The sequence below is a fragment of the Myotis myotis genome, unplaced genomic scaffold, assembly GCF_014108235.1.
Source record: "Myotis myotis isolate mMyoMyo1 unplaced genomic scaffold, mMyoMyo1.p scaffold_m19_p_20, whole genome shotgun sequence".
In the NCBI taxonomy this organism is placed as follows: domain Eukaryota; kingdom Metazoa; phylum Chordata; class Mammalia; order Chiroptera; family Vespertilionidae; genus Myotis; species Myotis myotis.
The window spans coordinates 1784878-1803809 of NW_023416325.1; the positions used below are offsets into that span (position 1 = coordinate 1784878).

Sequence of the window (18932 nt, forward strand, 5' to 3'; positions counted from 1 at the left end):
AATTGTCATTCTGAGTAAAAGCGCGTCAGCCTAGGGGGCGGGGGGTGAGGCTGTTAAGGAAACTCGGCCGGCCCCGACCCTTCCTCCGCCGCCTGGGGCTCCCCCAGCCCTCGGGGGCCCCGCACCCGCCCAGGGCCGGCTCCCTCCGGCCGCCCCCGCGGAAAATGCCCCCGCACACCCTGCCGGGAAAAGCCGCCGCCACGCTGGACGCCTTGGCCCCGCCCCCGCCGCGGCCTGTGGACCAATGGGAGACGAGCTCCTCTACGCGTCACGCGGCACTGGCCAATCGCGGGAGGCCACGACCGTAGAAAGGCTGGGCGCGGCCCGGGCTGACGGCTGGGCGGCGGCGGCGCGCACTCGCGTACACACACAAGCTCGGGCCATGGTGGTGGTGGCGTCCGCGCAGAGCCCGGCGGCCGGGGCCCCGAAAGTGCTGCTTCTGTCCGGCCAGCCCGCCGCCGCCGCCGGAGCCCCGGGCGGCCGGAATGTGCCGCTCATGCTGCCGGGCCAGCGAGGGGCCAGCTCGGAGGCGGAGAGCGGGGGGCCACCCCTGGCGCGAAAGCGGCAGCGCCTCACACACCTGAGTCCCGAGGAGAAGGCGCTGCGCAGGTGGGCGAGGGAGCCCGGGTCTGAGATCGGATCCGAACTCGGGTCCGGGGCCCGGGGCCCGGGGCCCGGGGCCTGGGTCTGGATCGGGCAGCGCTCGCTCGGGCGCCCTCGGCCTGGCGGCTCGGATGCCAGCGCGGCGCGGGGCGGGGCAGGAAGTCGGGACTGACCGCATCCACCGCGCTCCGTGGAGCCCGGGCTGCTCGGGCGTTTATTTCGTTTCCTTCTTTTCTAGCTCAGGAGGGAGATGCCTAGAGCCGGGGATGTTGAGCGACCACAGTCCAGTCGTTCAGCTTTTTTTTTTTTTTTTTGCACTTGGAGTCGGTTATCCGCTCGGGTTCCCTAACTTTATTTCGAGGGGCAGCTGACATGACAGCTGTTGAAAGGACCCTGAGGTCACCGCAGCCTTAAAATGGCATTTGCTTCCTGGCGTCTTTGGGGAGAGGGGGGAGATGCTGATGACTCCGTCCCCTGCAGTGTTATTTCTTTTCTGATCGCTGTGCACTTGGGGATGCAGTGCCTCCCGGAGCGGACAGGGCTCCTGCCCCGGGGACTGCCCGGGATCTCGGCCGCGGAGCGAAGGGCACCCACCAGCCCCTCCCTCGCTGGAGTGGCGCTTGCGGGGAGAGAGGGTTTCTGTTTGGAGCGCGATTGCAGCCTTCGCTAGATTCGATCCGTCCAGGTTGGATCCTGTTCGAGGGGGGTTGGAGTTCAGGAAGCAGGGGGAGTGGAAAAGGGAGGAAGAAAGTTCTTATGTTGCAAGAGGAATGAATATTTGTGTCCAGCCTCCGTGCTGTGGCCAGAATGAGGCTGAAGTGGATGATGCAACCTGGGAGAGAATAAAGCAACATGGGGGTGGGGGGAGAGAGAGAATACAGCAGGTCTTCAGGATAGGCTGAGAGAAGGCTGTGTTTTTGTTTTGTTTTGTCGAGGGGGATGGAACCTGGGTCGTATTTTTTACCCTTCGTCTACCGGATGCTGTACATGTATGTGAAAGCACCAGCTGGCCGAGTTTTCAAATAAAGACATAAGGAAGGCAGGAGATGACTCAGTGCGGTATGCCCCTTCTGTTCGCAGGAAACTGAAAAACAGAGTTGCAGCCCAGACCGCCAGAGACCGAAAGAAAGCTCGCATGAGCGAGCTGGAGCAACAAGTGGTCGATTTGGAAGAAGAGGTAAAAATACTCAAAGCTAAAAAAAAAACCCCACAAAAACTCTTCTCTCTGTTGTGTATCCTTCCCTGGTACATGTTCTGATATTCGCTGCCCACCCCAAGTTGTGTCGGTCCCTTTGGAATAAAATGGAACATGTGATTAAAAGTTAAGTCTCGCCCTGGCCAGCTTGGCTCAGTGGATAGAGCGTCAGCCTGCGGACAGATGGGTCCCAGGTTCGATTCCGGCCAAGGGCACATGCCTCGGTTGCAGGCTCGATCCCCAGTAGGGGGTGTGCAGGAGGCAGCCGATCAGTGATTCTCTCTCATCATTGATGTTTCTGTTTTTCTCCCTCTCTGAAATCAATAAAAAAAATATATAAAAAAAGAAAATAAAAGTTAAGTCTAAGTTAGGGTGGACAAGGTCGCTGGTTAAGTGGTGAAGCTGGATGAGAGAAAATGACCCACCCGCAGGCAGATGGTACTGGATCGGTTTCAAAGTTGGCGAATTACAGCAGTGTTTATCAAGGTAGTGCTAAGAAATTATTAAGAGCAGAGGAGGAAAGAAATCATTGCTTACACTTGAGTCCCTTCCTGGCGTGGCCAAAGTCCACGAACGGTTCCCTTCCCCTTCTCGGGTACGCCTGATCTTAACCTGTTGCCATTGACACATCCTAAATAATGATTATTTATATTCTCTTTTTTTTCATATTTTGATTTTATGGTCCACTTTTGTTATTACCTGCCAGTTCAAGATAAGATTTTTTTTTTGGTCATCATATCTAAACTAAAGCTATAAGTCACCCTTTGCTGAGGTCTATGTTAGTTGGAGGCACTGTGTTATTTGTGACCCCCATGAACTGGCACTTCTTAAATAGCTTATTTTTAGTCATTATGACCTGGCCTTTCTAATACCTAGTGTGACCTGGATAAGCATAGTTTTCCCAAAGGAGAAGGAAGGGAAATTAATTGAAGTGAAACTCCCATCAGGTGTATTCAGTGAAAGAATTAGATGTTTTAATAGACTCTTATGAACTTTCTTCCAGAACCAGAAACTTCTGCTGGAAAATCAGCTTTTACGAGAGAAAACCCATGGCCTTGTGGTGGAGAACCAGGAGTTAAGACAACGCCTGGGCATGGATGCCCTGGCTACTGAGGAGGAGGAGGAGGAAGAGACCAAGGCAAGTATCTCCTTTATCTGGTGACGAATGGGAGAACTGTTTCTAAGTGGCGTGACATGGCCTCTTTAATGACACTTACTTATTTTCAAGCGTGTATTGAATAGTACAAGTCCTGATACTTAATAAGTTACATGGCGCTCTCAGAGCAAGTACTAACAAATGCCGATAGCCCATAAGATGTGCCAGCGTTAAGGGGAACCAGCGTGAGAGAGCCAGTCAAATCTGACTTTGAGTGCTACTAAAATTATAGAAGCTTTTTGATGAATATGAATAAGCAGGGAAGGGACTCATTTTGATAGTAACACTTCTCTGATAGAAGATTTATGGCTTTTAATCTATGGATTAATTAATCTATAGATGAGGAATATTATTGTTGGAGAATATCACTAGGATATTATTTAAGAGTAAAAATGTTGCCGAAACCGGTTTGGCTCAGTGGATAGAGCGTCGGCCTGCGGACTGAAGGGTCCCAGGTTCGATTCCGGTCAGGGGCATGTACCTGGGTTGCGGGCACGTCCCCAGTGGGGGATGTGCAGGAGGCAGCTGGTCGATGTTTCTCTCTCATCGATGTTTCTAACTCTCTATCTCTCTCCCTTCCTCTCTGTGGAAAATCAATAAAATATATTAAAAAAAAAAAAAAGAGTAAAAATGTTTCGTGGCATGCAAAACCACAATGAAAAGTTAGTTTTGCCTGGCCCATGTGGCTCAGTGGCTGAGTAACGACCTATGAACGAGGAGGTCACAGTTCGATTCCTGGTCAGGGAGACAGCTGATCAATGATTCTCTCTCATTCATCATTGATGTTTCTGTCTCTCCCTCCCTCTCCCTTCTTTGAAATCAATAAAAATAGAGTTTTTTAAAAAGGCTAGTCTTACTCCCTTTTCTCATCTTTTCTTGAGGACTCAAGAAAATGGAAATAACAACGGTCAGGGAAATATTTCAGTTCTGAAGATTGGTTTTCTAAATTTATTGGAAGTTGCGAATCACAGCCGCCTGGTGAGCATTTCCTTGGGGATTCTCAGCTGTTTATTCACTTTGGTTTTTCCTCCCAGGGGAATGGAGCGAGGCCAGTGGCCGGGTCTGCTGAGTCCGCAGCACTCAGACTACGTGCACCTCTGCAGCAGGTGCAGGCCCAGTTGTCACCCCTCCAGATCATCTCCCCATGGATTCTGACAGTGTTGACTCTTCAGACTCTGAGGTAGGGGCTGTTTGGGTTTACTAAAGAGGTGTTATCACTAGTTAATTCCATCTTTGATGCCAATATTCCTACCAGACAGATTAGGGACAGAAGTTGGTTTGGGTTGGGTTAGGGTGAACATCAAATATCTTCCTGTTTCCAGGTGATTCAGAGCATGGAGTGAAGTGTAGATAAATGGGTCTGGTGGGTTCCGGAGGTTATCCTATAGCAGGGGTTCTCAACCTGTGGGTCGCGACCCCTTTGGGGGTCTAATGACCCTTTCACAGGGGTCGCCTAAGACCATCGGAAAACACATATATAATTACATGTTTTTGTGATTAATCACTATGCTTTAATTATGTTCAATTTGTAACAATGAAATTGGGGGTCACCACATGAGGAACTGTATTAAAGGGTCGCGACATTAGGAAGGTTGAGAACCACTGGCCTAGAGCATAATTGATTAATTTATATTATAGGGCCTAGTACTTCGTGTTCTCAGGTGCATTCTAATTTTTGCCTCTTGCAGTCTGATATCCTGTTGGGCATCCTGTTCAACTTGGACCCAGTCATGTTCCTCAGATGTCCTTCCCCAGAGTCAACCAGCCTGGAGCAGCTCCCAGAGGTCTACCCAGAAGGACCCAGTTCCTTACCAGCCTCCCCTTCTCCATCACTGGGGACGTCATCAGCCAAGCTGGAAGCCATTAATGAACTGATTCGTTTTGACCACGTATATACCAAGCCTCTGGTCTTAGAGATGCCCTCTGAGACAGAGAGCCAAGCCGATGTGGTAGTGAAAATTGAAGAAGCACCTTCCAGCCCCTCAGAGAAAGATCCCCCTGAATTCGCTGTCTCCGTGAAGGAAGAACTTGTAGATGACTTCATTCCAGAGCTGGGTATCCCAGATCTCCTTTCAACCGGCCACTGCCTGAAGCCATCTTCCTGCCTCCTGGATGCTTATAGTGACTGTACATATGAGGGCTCCCCTTCCCCTTTCAGCGACATGTCCTCTCTGCTTGGTGTAGACCATTCCTGGGAGGACACCTTTGCCAATGAACTCTTCCCCCAGCTGATAAGTGTCTAAAGGATGACCCAACATTGCCCTTTGCCTTGATTTTTACACTGCCTGGAAGAGAGCAGAGAAGCCTGTCTGTGCTTCATTCAGAAAGCCAAAGTAGAAGATGCACAGCAAAATATTTGTCTGTTAAACCTCACAGGTCACCCCAAGTATTGTCTTTTGAGACATTCAGCCGTCCCAAGGTACTCAGATATAGTGCTATATCCAGAATTGCAGCTTTTGAGGTAGTATCTTTAAGGGCAGTGGTTTGCTCTAAAGTACTTACAAAGGGACCTCAGACAGGGAATTTATGAATGGCCCTTTATCATTTCTCTTCCTTCTCAGCGTCCTAGGCCTGCCTCTGATTTTTAGGGACTTTAGTCTGCTTCTGCAAGCAGAGAGAAACCTAGCTGAGAGGGCTCTTTTTCCCTCACGTACAGTTCAAGTAAAGATCAAGAATCTTTTGTAAAGTTACAGAAATTTACTATGTAAATGCTGATGGAATCTTTCTCTGCTAGTGTATCTTTTGGAAGGTGCTTTCTTCATTTATTTAAAACTACCCATGCAATTAAAAAGTGCAATGCAGTCTTTGTTCTATGATTCCTTCTTGGATCTTACCATGTTCTTCCCAGGTGTTCCACTGTTTGCCGTGGTAGTGATTTATCCAACTTCAGTAAGCATGCCACTTTTAAAGTGCCTGAAGGTTTTTTCCCTGTAATTACTGCTTGCTACAATTCCTGAAGGCCATAAGTGATATAATCTACTCTGAGCAGTTAACTATATTTCAGATCATTTCTTCAGCCTAACAGACCATTATCACAGCTAGTAAGTGGCAGAGCTAGAACCCTTAACCACTGTTTCGCTATACCATCTCATGTGAGAGAAGGGCATGCCATTAAATACCAAGATTTTCTTGCCATTATTAAAGGGTTTAAGAGCACTTTCTAGAATCAGACTTCCTGGCTCAACTCTGCCACTGGTTAGCTGGGTAATCCTGGACATAACCACTTATTTTCTTGTCTGTAAAGGGGCATAATAGTATCTCTACCAGTTGCTAAAGGATTCAGAGATGGTGTGTTAGAAGCACTTAGGACAGACATTCTAGGCACCATCCCACGCACTAAAAAGTTAGCTATTCTCCCCTAATCAATTTTGGAAGGGTTTTAATGACAGAATTAGATATACATACTCTAGAACTTGTTTCACAAAACATGGCACCCGTTCTAGAGACTTGATGGCCTCCTCATCCTTCATGGTGCACCTCTTGGGAATCCTTTTATGAGATAGTAAAGGGTTTCCCTCACTGACATTTCACCTATGCCAGCATTCTATGCCAATGTTAAGACAACCTCTGGGGAGGTCAAACTGAACGAGTAGACGAAAATGGGATTCAGTCCCAAGCAGCAAGGCACAACAGTATAGTTTCAACCCAGTACAAGGGATTGAAGGCATGTGATTTCAGTGTGATTGGCGGCATGTCCACAAACATACTTTAAGGCAAGACAGCCTAAGATTCCTAGTCACTGAAGCCAGAGCCCAATGCTGGTGCGTGGCATGCACGCTTGCTTAGACTCAGTTTCTGTATCATAAATTAAGGACAGCCTCCAGCTGTCCTCATGACTGAAAACTTGATCACCTGATTTTCTATAACTGAAAACTTAAGAGCTGAGAATCTATTTAGAGATCGTGTAGGCAGATGTAATTACAGATGCATTTTAAGCTTCCATCATAATAGCAGAAGCATCGAAATTGAGGCTCAAGTCATTTACATTCAATGACATCACATGAAAGAGGCAGCTGTACTAACAGGAATCACACACGGGACATGCACAACCTGTAGGTTATCAGGGTTTTCATTTCCTGCACAGATGGGTGGAAATTACTAAACACTACCCAGTCTTGAGAAAACACCTGGTATTGAAGACGTCTTCATATTGAAACACTAAATCGAATGGTTAGAAATAAAAATCAAGACCCTTTCCTACAAAACCAAAACACAATTTCTATTAAATGCAGAGGGCTGTCCATAATAGATGAAAAGAATCAGGTGACATGCCTGCACACCATTTCCCTGGGCCTTGTAACACCAATCTCTGTGGGCTTCCCTGCTTTTCTAGGAATACTACTAGAGCAAACACAAAGTAGGCCAGAACTGTAGACAGAAGGTCATACTGCGTACTCCAGGAATATTTTATGGCATAGGTTAAAGTCTAATAGTCTAAGAATTAAATCTTTACCCTTTGACCCAATGTTCACTAAGGGACAGGAAGACTGGCTTACTTACCCACTAATCAGTTGCTGAAAGACGACATCCTTATTGCTGGAGTTGTCATATCTGCAATGCCACTGGCAGAATATTTGAACCAAATGGAGATACACAAAACTAAATATCCCCTCAAGGAATTAAATGTTTCTGTGTCTTTAACTGACTTTAGAGAGGGGGGAGGAGAGAGAAAATTATTGATCAGCTGCCTCCCGCACAACCCCCAGTGGGGATCAAACCTACAACCTGGGCATGTGCCCTGACCAGGAATTGAACCAGTGACCTTTCAATGCACAAAACAACACTCAACCGAGCCACAATGGCCAGGGCTCCCCCTCAAGGAATTAAGTGTTACACTGCCTAAAACACGTTATCAATAAAACCAAATGGCATTTTAGGTATTGCTGCAAAAAGACTGTGAAACCACTGAAGTCTGAACACTGCGCCTAGTGAATTGGATTATACTACCTTGTCAGTATCTAAGGTTTTTTAGTTTTTAAGCCTGTGAAAGAACTTTTAAAAATAACTTTTAGCTGTGATTTCCAAATGAAAAACAAAACAAGATCCTGAGTTTTCTGTATAATTATAACCCAAACTGAACCTGCCCATAAATCAGGGAATCCACATTTATCAAACAATGGTTGTAAATATGTAAGCAATACTGCCACCCAGTGACCTGTCAACTCAACAAAGGAAGGATCATGTAATTGAGCATCCTGGAATTTTCCTATTCCTTATTTTTAAAGGTCCCAATCCTATAAAAACAGAACTGTGAACACTATGCACCCTTTTCATCTCCATATTTGAACATTTTTGAAGGCTCAGTCACCACTGCCATCTTGAATACGGGCAATTAATCACCATTACCAATCAATGCTGTTCATACAACAGTAGTGAATTGCTAAGAGTGGATAGCACTCTAGAGGTTTTAGGAACGGCAAGACATACTATGCCTCTTTTGTAAAGAGCTAATTCATTTATGAAACTTACCTTTAACCCAACATAATCATCTCTTTAGAATATATTTAAGCCCCTCACTGATATGAATGCTACTTGAAATACAATTTAGAGGAAAGCAAACAAGTGATTGTTATATTTACTTAAGTACAGAAATACAAATATCTCAAAAAGTCCAAAACACTTATGTTTTATTGAAAACAAGTACAGGAACACCAGATTCTCGTTTTAAAGCAAAATTGACAGCATTTTCCAGAACTTTCCTAGTACTGCACCATTCTTATCACTATTAAAAAACAAAACAAAGTTCTAAATCCAAAATAATTAATGAACTTGCTGGTAAGCATTCTTCTCATGGTTCTAGTTTTCCTAAATTTTACATTTGCACCTTTTCAAGAATGAGGGTTTTTTTATTTGACTGATTAATATGTGAGAACTGGACTTACTTTCTTCATATTAATTTTTTTAAAAAAATCCACACACCCTATTCAAACTCAGAGAAAATATACATTTGTTCATTAAAGCTCACCTGCTTTAGATAATTTTTCCTCTTCATACATTAGCATAGAAAGCCAATGTTTGATCCATGCTGCAAAAACTGTACAAAATGAAAAGACGTTATTCCCCTAAGGAAACCTTAAGGCAAAACTAAAAAGTCTTATGCCAAAAAAAAAACACAACAAACAAAAAACAGAAGCATGGGGGCTGTGGAGACAGCTCAGGTGAAGAAGCACCACAAGGATGAAGACCATTTTAGTATAAACGTATGCACATTTAGAAAGGAGCATTGAACATCCATTTTCCTGTGGAAAGAACTGTCATGTCAGATCACTTGACTCCTGAAACAAGTTCTGCTTAGATTTTAATAAACAGAATCTTCATTCTCTCCTGTATTTGCCTATGGTGTCAGAGCCTTGGTCTGGGGGCTTTCTTCCTCCCCTTCATTACACGGACCCTGACCAAAGGCCTGCCCAACGTTCCTACAGAAGACAATCGTGGGTTTGGGTGCTTCTTGGGAAAGCTGTCACCTCCCCTTCCACCCTAACACTGGGATTAGCTCCAAATTCCGGGAGTTGCTTCATGTTTTTGGGTTGCAATAGAACAAAGTTTTTAACATGGAGATTTCTTTAAGGCGACAAACTTTACAAGTTGGTCCCAATAAACAATGACCTAAAGGCAGGAGTTTTTCAAATGGCATGAATCAGACACAGGCAGATTTCAACAGAATACAGTTTACATTCATCTCTAAATCTGAGATTAAGAAACTATTAGCTGGTTTCCAACTGGTTTAAATACTGGTTTGAAGTTTGAATAATTTTATTGTGTAGACATTAAATATTTTGTTTAAATATTAAACATTAAATCTTTTCCTGACTGTCCAGACAGAAATAGAGAAAGCAGGAACAAAAGGCAAGAGAAGAAACAGTCCAATAACAGACTTGTGACTTCTACACCATCTGTAACAAGGGGAAGGATTTCAGCATGTGTTTCAAAATGCCTGGGAGCTAGTTCCTAAAAAGTTACCTCTATACTTGGTATAAATCTTTTTTTTTCTATACAAGGTATTTGATTCCTACAAAGGGAGAAGAAACCCAGAAAACAAAAAGAACGAGGTGGTCTCCTGCTATGTGAGGAAAGGGCCAATATTACACTATTACACTCATTGAATAAGTTATAGTGAATATTCTGTAGCATTAAAGGAACTGTCATTTCACTTTGCACTACTGAGTCCTTGCCACACAGAAAAGTTCTTCCTGAGAAGTAAAACACTTTAAACTTGGTTATCCCCAACGGACACCTTGAGCTGGTTTACATCTGAAAACTGAAGACTTCCTGCCTGCTCGCAGGAAACTCTTCTCTACCAACTTTTAGGCTACTGCGTAATAGTTGAAGCACCAGGCAAACTGGCTATTTCAGGAAATCTCAACATGGCCTGCCCATATGTTCTCAGTTAATTATCCAGTCATTGTTTCTAAATTAACATTTAAAACTCAACTTGCTCATACAGGTACCTTTTTTTAGCTACTGAAGTGATCAATACTGGGCTTCGCTGACACAGCACTTCCTCAGGATTGCCCAAGAGATGCTTCTCCCAGAGCCAATTTGCACACGGGTTACCTCAAAATCCTTTAAATTATCCAAGTTAGTTAAGTTGTAAACAGTACTGAATAGTTCGGTTTATCCATTATGCAAGGGAATCCCAGGAACGACAGGAACACAGAGCAAAAAAGCCTCAAAGGAAAAACCTTTTCTTTGTATTTTCATTGCATTTTCAGAGGCAGAGAGGTGAGCCACAATGCTACTGGCTATTTAATCAACTTAGTTACATTGAAATGACAATTACTGTACAAGTTTCGGAGCCTCTGTTAAATCTCTTAGCCATAGGCTTGAGCTACTGCCTTCTTCCCTCCTTCTCCCGAACCACAGTCACCACTGTAAACAGAGTTCGTATGTACAGATGAAGCTGGGATTCAACTGTCAGGGTTCAGTCGCAGTAGCAGTGCCCTTTTTTCTTAATGCATCTGTTTTAACTCCAGAGTCTCAGCATTCTCCAAGCTTCTGAATGGTTTAAACAATGTGACAGGTGATTTAAGTCACCCTTACACACGGAGTGTCTGTACTTGCCTGTGCAGACTGTAAGCTCACAAAAATAATGCCTCTAGAAAATAGCCTTTCCCTTGAGGCAAGCTTCCTTGGCAAAACGTTGAATTTAAGAAATGGCTACCCAAAATGAGAGGCCCACCCCAAACCACAGGTGGAGATGTTCTTACACCCGTTTCATAACTTTCAAGTCCCTATGCTGTATAAGTAGGCTCATGAATAAACACATGAGCCTTCAAAAATTTGACAACTTTAGTATAGAAACACATTTCTAGAGTTCCATCTCTTCTTCTGTGCAAGCAGCTGTCTCCAAACTATTGTACATCGGCAGCCCTGTTTGCCGAGGTTCCAAGAACAGTTCAGTTCTCCTAGGGAAGGTGGTGCCGGCGGCGGCTTGCTTAGCTTGGCTCTCTCTTGTGTAGTTCTTAGCGTTAGATGGTGGCTTTGGCTTATCAGAAAGGAGTTCAGGGAGAGGTTTCCAGAGCACAAGCTCCATGGAAGGACGGCTCCTAAGAAATAAAATACAGATTTTTATTAAAAATTCTAAGACGTGAAAATAAAAGATATATGTTGAGAAGCTAGTCTACTGTCTAATATGTAGAATTACACACTGAAAGCATCAAAAGAAGAGATTCATTATAATAATGCAAATTAATGTTTAGAAAGGATATTCAGCCCTAGCTGGCTTGGCTCAGTGGATTGAGTGTCAGCCTGAGGACTGAAGGGTCCCAGGTTCGATTCCGGCCAAGGGCACATGCCTGGGTTGTGGGCTTGATCCTCAGTGGGATGTATGCAGGAGGCAGCCAATCAATGATTCTCTCTCATCATTGATGTTTCTATCTCTCTCTCCCTCTCCTTTCCTCTTTGAAATCAATAAAAATATATTTTTAAAAAAGTATAATTCTTTTTGCAGTAAGCCAAATGTGCCCAATGCCTGTGTCTGCTCCCACCAACCTCCCCCAGTTACTAATGGTTCGATGGTTTCTGGAGCCCAAAGGCAAGTAAAGCAAATAAAACACAAACAATAAAGAGTATCTCTGAAGGTGAGCTTCTGGAAAACTACCAAGAGCAGAAAGCGCTCTGTTTTAGGCTGGAGAGTAACATGACCTGCTTTCTCTTGGCTAAACTACTGACCCATCCTCAGGGCTGGGTAGTTAATTATAAGCACAAGTTAGGGGCTGTGATCTAACATCAAGCAGCGCTGAACCCACTATGGCCAAAGGCAGTAACGCTTCATCTACCTAACATCCCTGGGACTGGTGCCCGATGTGAAGGTACCAGGTATATGCCACGTACCCTGATTCTCAAGTCTTATCTAGGCAGCACATAAATGGCACTTATAACCTACCTACAGCAGATGCTGAGGACTGGAGACCACCTAGGCCAGTGATGGCGAACCTATGACACGTGTGTCAGAGGTGACACGCGAACTCATTTTTTTGGTCGATTTTTCTTTGTTAAATGGCATTTAAATATATAAAATAAATATCAAAAATATAAGTGTTTTATTATGGTTGCAAATATCAAAAAATTTCTATATGTGCCACGGCACCAGAGTTAAGTTAGCGTTTTTCAAAATGCGGACACGCCGAGCTCAGAAGGTTCGCCGTCACTGGCCTAGGCTCAAGGATACAAGAAGTACCGAGCTATCATGCGCTCTTATGTTAATGAGCTCCAGGATGTTTTGCTTTTTAGTTTAGGGTCTTACGTTTGCTTTCCAGTTTCCTCTCTTGTCCTCACACTATGCTTTCATTACTCACGACAAGTCTGTCTGTTCTGCTCTCACTAGCTGTTTCTACTCTGATGATCTAGGAAACCAGAAAAATGAAACTGTGTCTAAACTAGGGGAATAATGGTGCTTACAGCTAAAGGCCTTGAGAGGCTATATACACTATACGACAAACATATGAGTTTTGATTTGTAACCTTTGCTGGGAGACATTTTTGTTTGTTTGTTCCTAGGTCTCAATAGTATTCCTGGATGACTGAGAAGCCAGGTAAACAAGAGGCTTTGAAATGTGGACCCTGTGTCCTCTCATAGGAATTTAAGAGAATGGGCTCTTCCTTGCCAATCCTCCCATTCCCAAACAGAATACACTGCCGTTCAGGCCTGTATTCAAAGACTCCAAGGGTTAAGGAGGCAAACCATTGCATTCTTCAAACTCTTTCTTGCAGAGCATTTTGCTCACTCCAATGAATTAAAAAGGTCTGCAACCTGGACTAACACAAAACCTACTGCTCTTTCCCTTGGCTGGTGATCAGGAGGTGAAGAGACGGCTAGGCTAGGATAGGCAATGTCTAGAGCAGGGGTCCTCAAACTTTTTAAACAGGGGGCCAGTTCACTGTCCCTCACACTGTTGGAGGGCCGGACTATAGTTTAAAAAAAAACTATGAACAAATTCCTATGCACACTGCACACATCTTATTTTGAAGAAAACAAAACGGGAACAAATACAATATTTGTATTTGCATGTGGCCCGTGGGCCGTAGTTTGAGGACCCCTGATCTAGAGACTCTGGTTTTCAAGATCATAAGTAAATGGAAACCAGGAACCAAAACTTACATGGACTCAATCATTTTCTTTGTAAAGACTTCATCAAATTCCCTCTTCAAACTTGTTTTCATGGCATCAGAAAGGACAAGACTGGGGAGATGGTTAATATTTCTGTCAGCTTCAACTTCTTCATCTTCGTCAATTATTCTAAATAAAGGCAGAAGCAGAGAAAAAAACTTAGTCAAACTATTATATATTCTAGTAATTGGAAAAAAATTAAAATAAAAAAGGATAAAAGTAACAGGTGCTATAGCAAAAGGTCAAGTAAAACATGAGGCTATACATGAGTGAAAAAATTATATACAGAATAGTTATTCAACATTTCATTTAATAAAAGTTTTATATTCGATGCAAAGTTGAAGAATGTGTCCCTGGCCCTAGCTGGTCTGGCTCAGTGGATAGAGCGTCAGCCTGTGGACTGAAGGGTCCCAGTCAAGGGCACATGCCTGGGTTGCAGGCTTGATCCCCAATAGGGGGTGTGCATGAGGAAGCCAATCGATGATTCTCTGTCATCATTGATTTTTCTCTTTCTCTCTCCCTCTCCCTTCCTCTCTGAAATTAATAAAAACGTATTTTTTTAAAAAAGAATGTCTCCCTGAAACTCCCATAAACCAAAAATTAATATTCAGAGATAGTACTAAGTGAAAAAATTCTGTACAGTCCTACAAGAAGAGCTTACTTTAACATTTAATAGTACATTTTGAGTTCCCTTATTTTTACAGTTTCTCTAAGAGGTTGAGGATCAAGATATCATCAAGTGATGAATTAGACTAGCTTAAAAGAGTAGAGACATTACATCGGAACAGCAACAAGCCCGTTATATACGCTGCCCATTTACCTGTCCTCAATTTCCTGAAGCCTCCTTCTGGCAACTTCACACTGTGGTTCTCCAGTGGTCTGATCCATTTCTTCACAAATAACATCTAACGTGGCAGGTGCAGAAAGGCCACTAGTGCATGGACTTACTCCATGACCCTCTATATCCTGATGTGCACAAAGAATCCAGTCATTAGGACCAGCACAGAGCCCTGCTTCAGTTAGCCTTTTCTTTCTTACTGGGCAACTGGAAAAAAAAGTTTTTTCAATGAAAATCCTGAATATAAATGAAATGTAGATCATCCCTATCTCTAATCAAATTCTAATATGAAAGAACTCTAATAACTTCTGACAGTGTGTTTATAAAATCACGCATTTTCTTTTCTGTCATTCTCACCGCCTCCTTGAAAGGTTTTCTTCTACTGCTCTCTGCCAAACTAAGCTGTACCTACAAGATCCTTGCTTTTATAAAGTATAAGTGTTCAATGTGGAAACTTGAAGTCATTCCTATTTGGCTCTGGATAGGTCAAGTGGGAGTAAGGAACCAAAAGTCACAAAGCAGCAATTCAGCACCAGCCATATTTTGTCATATTGCTGCTGCTCCATCAAACTGGTCACATGAGAAAGTGGTCTGTAGGCACCCCGTACTCCCTTATGGCAAACACATATGCCTCATCAGGTCTGGTCTAAGTACTACAGGTGCTGATGCTGCTGCTGATTTCTTGGTCCTCTCCAAAATGCCATGTTGTCAGTTGGCTCTCTGAGTTCTTGATTAATGAGGTACACTATTCCCCTACCTTCAAACATAAACTATCTTTACTTCCTTGAAAATTTTATATTTCATAGAGACCTTAGAGTTCATCAAATCCAATTTGTTTTGCACATTTGGAAACTAGGATCTAGAAAAACGTAAGTACTCCCTCCAAATGTCATGTAAGACAGAATTACATGTTGGGCACCAGACAGACCCACCCTAGGGCCCCTGAATCCTACTTCTGTGCCATTTTCACTAAAACTGCCAGCTCCTTGGGAAAGTTCAACTGTTCAAACTCTTTTTTTTTGCAAACATTTTTTGCAAACATGATATTGCCAGTTTAGTTGAAAGCTGTATGGCAACTAGCCCTGTTCTATTTCAGTATTTAGGCCAAAAGTACTTTATGGTCTGGGCATTAGCAAGTGCAATCTCAAGACCAGAACATCTTGTATGTTTCCTGATGTGCACATGTACATACTCCGGAGAACTGGTGGGTTAAAAGGTACACATGCCTTCAACTTATTAGCTAATGCCACCCTGTTTCGCGAAGTGCTATACCAATTTACATTCTCATCCATAGTGTCTGAGAGTTCCTGATGCTCCATGACCACGCCCATATCACGGTGGCTTTACTATGCACTTCCCTAAAGACTGATGAGGTTGAACATCTTTTCGTTTGGCTGGTCATCTGGATATCCTCTTTTATCCCCCCCACCCCAACCCTCCCCACTGACTGCCTACCTATGAATACAATTTTTGCCTATTAGATCATCAAATTTAAAAATATAGATGTGAGAAGATGGAAAAACAGACATTTCCACTGCTATAAAGAATATAAGTTGACAACTCTGGTTCCGGCATGGCTCAGTGGTTGAGCGTGGACCTATGAACCAGGAGGTCACGGTTCGATTCCTGGTCAATTGCCAGTTGGGGCACATGCCCGGGCTGTGGACTTGATCCCCAGTGTGGGGCGTGCAGGCGGCAGCTGATCAATGATTCTCTCTCATCATTGATATTTCTATCTCTCTCCCTCTTCCTTCCTCTCTGAAATCAATTAATAAATATATTTTAAAAAAAGAAATATATATTTTAAAAAGTATTTAAAAATTCTTAAAAAAGCCCTGACTGGTTTGGCTCAGTGGATAGAGTGTTGGCCTGCGGACTGAAGGGTTCCAGGTTCGATTCCAGTGAAGGGCATGTACCTTGGTTGCGGGCACATCCCCAGTGGGGAGTGTGTGGGAGGCAGCTGATCAATGTTTCTCTCTCATCAATGTTTCTAACTCTCTATCCCTCTCCCTTCTTCTCTGTAAAAAAATCAATAAAATATATTTAAAAAAAAATCTTAAAAAGAAGAAATTTAAAATGCATACATTTAAGACCCAGCAATTTCCTGTCTAGGAAATCCATTCACGTACTTGCAAATCTATACAAAGAATTTAAAAAGAATGTCCATGTGCTAAGCCAAATAAGCCACTAAGAAAAAGATAAGTATCACAGGATCTCTCATATGTGGAATCTAATGAACAAAATAAACTGATGAACAAAAATAGATCCAGACACACAGAAGCATGGAACAGACTGGCATGTCAGAGGGAAGGTGGAAGTGGGTGGGACGAGATCAACCAAAGGACTTGCATGCATATATGCATAATCCAGGGACACAGACAATAGGGTGGTGAAGGCCTGGGGCAGGAGGAGGGGGTGGGGGGGCGGAGACACATGTAATAATTTCAATAATAAAGATTTAATTTTTAAAAAGTCGTCGTAAAGTCAATCTTTATCTTTCTTCACATGCAAAAATAAATAAATAAATAAAAAGCCCATGGTAGAATTGTTAGTAATAGCAAAAAATTAGAAATAGCTTGCCAATCCATCCACAGGATACTGATGATCTATATATACCTAGCCTTACCAAAGGAATTAGGCAAATTCTAGGTGCCCATAGGCAACAAGCTACAAGAAAGTAGAATGAAGAGATGCTTGTGCTGCCCAGTGCGAACAATATATCTTCTTACTAACAAATGCAGGCCTATCCAGTGATAAGCGTGCAGGTTTTTTTTACAATTATCTTCCAGAGGCGATGCAGGAAGCAGTTAACGGTGGTTGCCTCCGGGGAGAGAGAGCTGTGCGCCGGGAAGGTAAGACTTTTCAATACTACATCTCCTCCTGGAATTCTTCTCACTGTGTGTGCGTGTAACATTCCCACGGTTCGAAATCAAAACTTCCCAACCCATCGGAGAGCGGGAGGTGCCGGGACTCTGCCGGCCACACGCGGGGCCTTTCTCTAAAGCACCACCCCCCAGGTTGCTAGTGCTATCGGTTCCCGCGCCTCCTTCCATCCTTTCACGGCAAACAAATCACGAAGGACACAAAACAGGGTCAATCCTTACACGCCAGGCGAATAAATTGGCCCCTGAAACTTACTCGTCATCTTCCCGCTCTAGCTTGTGTTTCTTTTTGCAGGGAACGGAAACACTGTTGAAACAAAACAAACAAACGAGGCATCACGTTTCCGGGGAAAGGGACGGAGCTCGCGCTGGCAGCAGCCACTCTTTCTGGCTGCAATAAGCTCCCCGCCGCGCACGGACCCGGCTGCCGGTCCCTCTCCGGGACGGACACCAGGTCGCCAGGTCCAGCAGGTGCACGTGGGGAGGTCCCGGCCCAACCAGCGATGGCAATCTGACCCCTCGCTCCGTTCCCCGTCACGGGAGAGACCCGGGGGCAGCCCGGGAAGGGAAAGGGGGTGCGGGACGGGCGCCGCGATCAGCGCTTTCATTGCACGACCTCGCGCGGAGGACCCGCTCCGCCCCTCTCTGCAGCAGCCGCCGCCGCCGACGGCCCGAGACGCACGGAAAGTTGTGCGCACCGCCGGCCGCGCCGGGTCCCAAAGAGGGGCGAGTCTGGGAGACGCCGAGGGGACACCAGGCTCCCGATGGCCCCGGACTCCGACCCGGTCGAGTTGGGGAAAGTCGGCTCACTTCCCAGAGGCGCAGGCGGGCCGAGGTCCCAGCGCGACCTCCGGCGACTTACAGTTACGGTCCCTGCAGATCCGGTTCCCCGTCCGTAACCGGGGGCTGCGGAGCCTCCCGCGGACGGAGCGCCCGGCCCACCCACCCCGCGCCCGTCCGGCTGCCTACCGTCCGCGCGCCGGGCTATTCGCAGAGACTCGGGGTCCCGGCCGCGGGGCCAGCTCGGCACCGTCCGTCCCCGGCGGGAAGGCCCGGCCGGAGAAGGCCGGCGGCGGCTGCAGGAAGTCCGAGCCGCCGCTCAGGGGGAGGCCGCTGAAGGGCCGACCGAGCGCGGCCATGGCCGGGGAGACGAGCGGGCTGCGTCCGCGGCCCAGGCCGCCCGCGTCCCCAGGCCCCGCGGCTGCAGCCACAGCGATTGTCGAGAGGTGCCCGCCTCTGAGCCCGCTCTTGACCTCACGTCACGCCTTCTAGAACCCTCCACCTCGGGCCGCCCAGGGGCACGCTGGGATTTGTTGTGTGTGGAGCGCGGCTGCAGCGAGGAATGCTGGGACTTGCAGTCCTGGGGAACTACAAACAAGATGGCTGCCTTGGTTGAGCCGGCTAACGCTTGAGGATGGCTGTCAGGCTTTGGCGTGACCTAGGTTCGAATCCTCCCTTCACAAGGTATGGCATCCGCACCTCCGTTTTCTCAGTAGTAAAACCCGATGATAATAATAGTGCCTATCTTCCTAGGGTTGTTGGGAGAAGTAAGTGAATTAAACATATAGAGCCTTTGGAACTCTTCTCAGCACAGAGTACAGATTCATTAAATGTCGCCATTAATTCCTTCTGTCCTATCTAATAAAAGGC

At 45.2% G+C, this 18932-nt stretch overlaps 2 protein-coding genes across 3 annotated transcripts; one reads left to right on the forward strand and one right to left on the reverse strand.

Annotated features, from left to right (window-relative positions):
• The first annotated feature begins 333 nt into the window (after window positions 1–333).
• Window positions 334–5755, forward strand: XBP1 (X-box binding protein 1). Its single transcript, XM_036353560.1, is given in 6 exon segments — window positions 334–609; window positions 1684–1780; window positions 2802–2936; window positions 3989–4024; window positions 4027–4134; window positions 4643–5755. Coding segments are annotated over 6 exon segments (1158 nt in total). The 5' UTR covers window positions 334–382; the 3' UTR covers window positions 5198–5755.
• Window positions 5756–8564: 2809 nt separating this feature from the next.
• CCDC117 (coiled-coil domain containing 117) lies at window positions 8565–18561 on the reverse strand. Of its 2 annotated transcripts, XR_004974815.1 has the most exons (6): window positions 18252–18561; window positions 17539–17589; window positions 14383–14607; window positions 13554–13691; window positions 10403–11500; window positions 8565–8988 (listed from the first exon to the last, which is right to left on the reverse strand). XR_004974815.1 is itself a non-coding variant. In XM_036353561.1 (5 exons), exons 1-5 carry the CDS (start codon window positions 18419–18421, stop codon window positions 11263–11265), a joined length of 822 nt encoding a protein of 273 aa, XP_036209454.1. In that variant the 5' UTR covers window positions 18422–18561; the 3' UTR covers window positions 9951–11262. The 2 variants fall into 2 exon arrangements, 1 of the variants encoding a protein (XP_036209454.1); XM_036353561.1 differs by lacking the exon at window positions 8565–8988 and having other exon boundaries at window positions 9951–11500.
• Between the last annotated feature and the right edge of the window lie 371 nt (window positions 18562–18932).